Source organism: Anopheles ziemanni, chromosome X, assembly GCF_943734765.1.
Source record: "Anopheles ziemanni chromosome X, idAnoZiCoDA_A2_x.2, whole genome shotgun sequence".
Lineage (NCBI taxonomy): Eukaryota > Metazoa > Arthropoda > Insecta > Diptera > Culicidae > Anopheles > Anopheles ziemanni.
The window spans coordinates 16212376-16218551 of NC_080707.1; the positions used below are offsets into that span (position 1 = coordinate 16212376).

General features: G+C 41.6%; 1 protein-coding gene across 1 annotated transcript; it reads left to right on the forward strand.

Moving 5' to 3' along the window:
• Window positions 1–4415: 4415 nt before the first annotated feature.
• LOC131290347 (small ribosomal subunit protein uS11B) lies at window positions 4416–5533 on the forward strand. Its single transcript, XM_058319496.1, has 3 exons — window positions 4416–4476; window positions 4747–5001; window positions 5090–5533. The coding sequence occupies exons 2-3, from the start codon at window positions 4762–4764 to the stop codon at window positions 5306–5308; spliced, it is 459 nt and encodes a 152-aa protein (XP_058175479.1). The 5' UTR covers window positions 4416–4476; window positions 4747–4761; the 3' UTR covers window positions 5309–5533.
• The last annotated feature ends 643 nt before the right edge of the window (window positions 5534–6176 follow it).

Consider the following 6176-nt stretch of genomic DNA (forward strand, 5'->3'; position numbering starts at 1 on the left):
AGCGGGCTGGATTCAGGGCGAAGGCAACTTGCATGTCGTTTTACCAGTTTTACCCTTTTTTTTATGCCACATATTTCGCTTTGAAGGAAGCCCAACCATTGTTTTTCAAATAACGATAGACAGCCAAACGGTATGCAAATGCTTCGCTCTTGTAGAAGGTTGGAAACAGTTGAGTATATCCTAAAAATATAAAAACTAATATTCGTAATTCAACTAAGTTCATACCAATCAGCATGGTTAATTGAATTTGAATATTTAAAAATTGTAATTAAAAAGTTGAAAAGTTGAGTAAAAAACAGATTAAACGAATCATACTAAGCAATATAAAATAAAAGCAAAATAAAACCGCCTTTGATTCAATTCGCCACGAAGGACTCATTTGCATACTTATCATACTTTACTATCCCACGGTGCCTAATCATCATGATATGCTTACGCACCTCTTATCGACACAACAATATACCAATTTTAAACGAAATGTTTTATCCCGTTTACGTTTCAATATTTTCACCATGTCTATAGCAAAGAATTCCCAAATAAATTGTTAAATACTATTCCCTTCGATAGTTATCAAAGCACTACATGTTATTTACTTTTAATTTCTTGTTTATAAAAATAATCAATTTTTAAGGACGAAAGAATTGAGTTGTTTGGGTTTAGTTAAGCTTAGTTGTACGGTATTCTTTTGGATCCTCAAATTACTTTCCAAAGGAGATGAAAAACACATGTTAAATCAATAATATCTAGTTAGCTGTTATATAATGATTTAATTCGAGAATTCAAACCAAAAATTACTGGCACTTTTATGGGACCTGCTTACGGTGAAACCTTGGGGGGCTAAATGTATATTAGCGTCGTCATTCTAATGCATAAACCGAGAGCGACCGCATGAATCACGCTAGCCATAGCAGAAGGACTACAAATGAAATAACAACAAATATTTGTCGAACCTGAAACAGTCGCTTTCGTGTTCTTATCCCGGAAGATTCTTTTTATCGATTGGCAAAATGTTTTCGAAGTTCGAAACATCGTTCATTGGTCCTGTTCTATCGAAGTTCGACCGGAATGCAAAGAAAATAATCTTCGGTGGAGCTTTATTTATGTGGTTTAAATAAACCTGTTTGTTCGATTTATATGTGTACATGGATACATATGGAACTGAAGTGTTTCTTCCGATGCACACAAGGTTAACGAACCGGGGGTTCTCAAAAATTCGTTATGCAAACCTGCCAGAGCATGCAACAAATATTAGCCACCAGAAGTGTTCGTGCGGGAACAGCGGGACTCAAGGCTCGCGTACAGCTTGCGTGCATGATGCGCTAAAGCCAGCGCCCTAACCTAACGATGGCCGAAGGTGGCGGTCGGCGGCATCGCAGTTACAACGGCACACAATTGGAGGAAAACAGAGTCCAGCCCGCGGGCCTCTCTGCAAACAAATTTATCGCCTCACTTTATGGTGCGCCCCCATCTTTCTCGCCGTGCGGTATCAACTCTTCAGGCCTGCGTTCACGTTCCGTTGTGTGTTTATGTGGGCCGATGTGTTTTCGCTGGCAGAAGGAATGCATTTGGAGAACGCGATGCAAGCTATCAGCTCTTCGCCGTGACGTGCATTTTACCAATGAAGCCATGGAAAGACGATGTTTGTGATGATGAATCAATGATGAAAAAATTATCAAATGCACGAGAAAGTGTTGCGTTTTACCTGGATCGCTTTTGGTCGCCTTTTATTGGCAAATGTGTCCCTCCCCCCCATCGGGGTCGTTCCATTTTCTTAGATCTCAAAGGAAACTGAACCATATAAGAATCCCGATAACGTGATAAGATATCATTCATCATCTCCGCACGAGGTTCGCAGCAATTATTCGGTATAGATGAAGAACGCACCCATCAACCCCCGAATTGCGATCGTCTTGGTCTTGGACCCGGCCGCCACAGATAAGACGCTTGGTTTAAACAATGCACACGGCAAGAGCGGCTGCTGTGCAAACGAAAGTCGGAAGCAGAAGGGAAATGTTCCGTATTTGCAGCGGTGCAGCTGACGCGGGAAACGGTTGATCCGGCTCGGGCGGGGATCGTGGCGGCAGGAGAGCTTACATTCAAACAGGTCCGGGATCGCCTTCGCCTGCCCAGCAACTAAAGGCTGCTCCGCTCGCACCGACATCCGTCGCAACAGCATTAGCAACAGGCCCCTTCTTGCTGGGCCGCCAAACCGAGTGAATCGGATCGGTTGTTTCCATGAAAGGAATCGGTAACAGGTTTCCAGGGCGAGTCCGGTTCTGACGCGTGCGGGCCTGGTGTCTTGTGTGCTGTAGTAGTAATCCGTCTCCGTCTTAGAGCAAAACGAGAACGCGGAAGGCATGATTACGAGCAGAAACTGGACCATACGAGCGGGGCGATCGAAACAAAAGAGATTTGATACATGATGCGAATGTCTGTACGCAAGACATTTCCATAACAAATCATCCGGCTCCGATAATAAATATCTGGGAAGGCCAATGTGGCCATCTTATCACGGCCGAAGATAACACCCGTGTTTCGTCTAGCAGAAGGTTGTCAAATTATCTTTTTCGTACCATTGCCGTCAACCGACAAAAAGGGTTGCTCCGCATTAAGGATGTTTCTCCACGATTAGATCGTCTAGATTAAAATCGATCGATGGCAGTTGTTCTTCTAAAATTAAATTATTCGACTTCTTTGTAGTAAATCCCACTGATTTCAACACGTTCCGTTTTCTTTAATTCCCGGTTAAATTTCCCCTCGCTAGATCGACTTACCTTTTACGTGTCTGTAGGGTGATAAACAATAACATAGCCGGCCGAACGGCTGCAAACAAAGAATCCACGAACTCAACAGGATTGAAGTGGCGTGCGTCCCTTTGCCGTAACATGCGGTTCAACATCTGACAGAATTTGCTGATGTTGTTGGGTAACAAACGACGGGATGATGATAACTATGGTGAATTATGGGGCATGGAAAACGGTGGCAGCTCGAAGTTGAGGAGATTATATTTTTCGGCACAAACAAGGGCTGCCCGAGGCCGAGGAGCACTGATTACGAACTGAGCAGATTATCAAATGATAAAACAAAAAAAAATCCTCACACAACTATTCACTGCACATAACGTCTGGTTGAAGCGACGGAATGCGCCATTTGCAGCATTGCGAGGTGACTACACATGAGCGATATCCGATCAATAGTACACATTCACCGCCGAGAGCTCTGTTTTGGGTCCTGCCGGTTGATTGGTAACAGAAAAGAAAACAGTAAATCGAACGAAAACAAGAAACTAGAAATAATCACGCTCGCACGCGACGGAAAGAAGATGTATACTGAGCCGTAGGTGTCAGTGGGCTGTTTCGTCCTGGCCAAAATAAACAAATAACACGTCAGATCATTTGACAACCCTCAAGGGCATATTTGACAGTTCCCTTCAGGGTACAAAGGGATTTAAAAGCCTGTATATACAGTCAAACCTCTCTAGGGTGAAAACTCCATAGGAAAAAAATTGATTAAAATTTAGTTTTGACATACGCATAATTTTCTGTACATTTTTGCATTCCTGAGATAGAAAACTCATTACAATGCACATGCCATAAGGTTAATATTATTCCCAAGTATATAATTTAGTTGGAATTGGGGTAAAAGAGTAACTGAAGCCCCGGCCGCCATGTTTTCGATCGAGGCTACACCTCTTGTGGACGTTTAAACTGAATGTATGTAATAGGTGATACATAAATTCGTAAATTTCGATCAACGAGTATTTAAACCGTTGTGTGGACCGTTAATTTAGGCTACGCAATCAACCTACGTGGCGCGGTATGAGGGGGGCCCAAGGTTACAAAGCTGAATATCCGCAAAAAAAAACGGATTAGAGCATCTCGAAATGGACACACAATTTGTTTCTATTTTTGCTAATGATTTAAGTGGAATATGGCTTATTGCAGTCTCCTAGATCTACATTTCGGGAATATGCTCTCTTTCTCGGGGTCCACACTACAGCGCGACGTCGCCTGACAGGAGCTGAACTCCATATAAAAAAAAACCTTGCGCGATGTCGTGTGAATCGCGCTAGATTTTTTTTGCATGGAGTTCAGCGCCTGTCAGGCGACGTCGCGTTACGCGACGGTGCAGTCTGGAAAGCGTGTTTCCATCTACCATATTATTTTGCTGATTCGAGCAGTTTTCCGCTGACGAATAAATACATTTCTTAGGAATCACCAGCCAGTAGAATTAAGCACCAGAATTATAGCACGTTTGTTTGTAAGGAATGAGCACATCGTTGTAGCAATCACAATTTAGATATTCGTAAAATAATACATAATTTTGGCTGGCTTTCTGTGACATTTTGTCCGCAGAGTACAAAAAGGCCTCTTCGAAAAGGAAACGTCGGTCTGTCAAGCTAGCCGCTCTAACGTCAATCATCGACGGGCCTCTTTTTAACTTCCGTATCTGCGAGGCAGCACGTATTGTTGCGAGGTAAGGAAAATAGAATATTTTTTCACTAAATAAAAGTGCAATCGTTGATAAATCTCGGTAAAGAATTACTGAAGCAGTGAACAATGATATCATTGATGCTTGGGATAGGTTGAATAGTTTGTTCAGCTTGTGAGTTTATCATCGTTGTTCCACCGAATGTCGGCGAGTTTGGGTTGAAAGTGAACTCGTTGTTGTTTTACCCTAACCTATCGCATTATGTTTAGTATCTGACACGTTCAGCTATTAATTGGGACTGTTTCTATCTTACAGTATCAACATTAAGCCATGGCTCCATCACGGAAGAACAAGGTTGCTAAGGAAGAGGTGCAGGTTTCGCTCGGACCGCAGGTGCGCGATGGCGAGGTTGTCTTCGGAGTAGCGCACATCTACGCCAGCTTCAACGATACTTTCGTGCACGTCACAGATTTGTCCGGCAAGGAAACCATTTCCCGCGTCACCGGAGGTATGAAGGTGAAGGCCGATCGTGACGAGGCATCACCTTATGCTGCTATGTTGGCCGCTCAGGTAAGTTTCAACAAACCCCCTCAGTGCACCTATCTGAATTGTGTTGCCTTAACATTTTCTTGTGTTTTCTTTCGGTATGTACAATCAGGATGTGGCGGAGAAGTGCAAGTCGCTCGGTATCACCGCGTTGCACATCAAGCTGCGTGCCACTGGTGGTAACCGCACCAAAACTCCTGGACCAGGTGCCCAGTCCGCCCTACGTGCGCTCGCCCGTTCATCGATGAAGATTGGCCGTATTGAGGATGTTACGCCAATTCCGTCTGATTCCACTCGCAGGAAGGGTGGCCGTCGCGGTCGTCGTCTGTAATCGTGCTTTCCATGGAGATGGTGGTGTGTTGTTTATGTGAAAGTTCAATTTTCTTGTACTGCCTGCGATTGCTTTGAGTATGTCGCGGCCTCCCACAATATTTTTGAATTATTTCTATTTTGATTATTAAAATGATAATGATTGTTTCAAACATTTTTTTTATAATCATTTATCAGACAAATGATGAAGAAATAAATTGCTACTGGCATGTATGAACACACACAACACACAAACTTGTGGTTCCTTTTTAACCTTTCTGTTTGAACATATTCGAAATTTAAGTTCAGCTAACATACCAATTACGACACAAATTAATCTACTATCCTAATAAGCAACCTTTATTTGCAGCGTAAAAACTCATGCATTGATTTAGGATCAGTCGATAAATACGAGCGAAGAGTTTGCAAATGCTTTAATAGATGTATGTTAGCTATTGAACTGTTTATACTATCCATATTTTTTATTTCAATTCGATTCATTTTCGAACTTAGCTTATCACTAATTTCATATTATGCAATGCAATAAACATTCGACTAGAGACCAATTTATGTATAGATGAAGCGATTTGAAGAGAAATTATTTGTTGTTTGTTTGCAAAAGAGAGAAACAAAAACCGTAAACCATATAGGAACGCAATTTTTAAAATGTAGTTTTTCTTTGATATTTATTCGCTTGCATTACTACATAAAATATAAGAGTTATATTAATGAGAATAAATAAATGAAACAAGTTATTGATGTTAAAGTAATATTGAACGATATAAAAACATGAACTCAAACCTAAGACATAATTTGTTTAAAAATAGGCCTTAAAGGAGGGTTTAAAAATTTTGGAATTGTTTTACTTTCCATTTCTTTGATTGAATTTT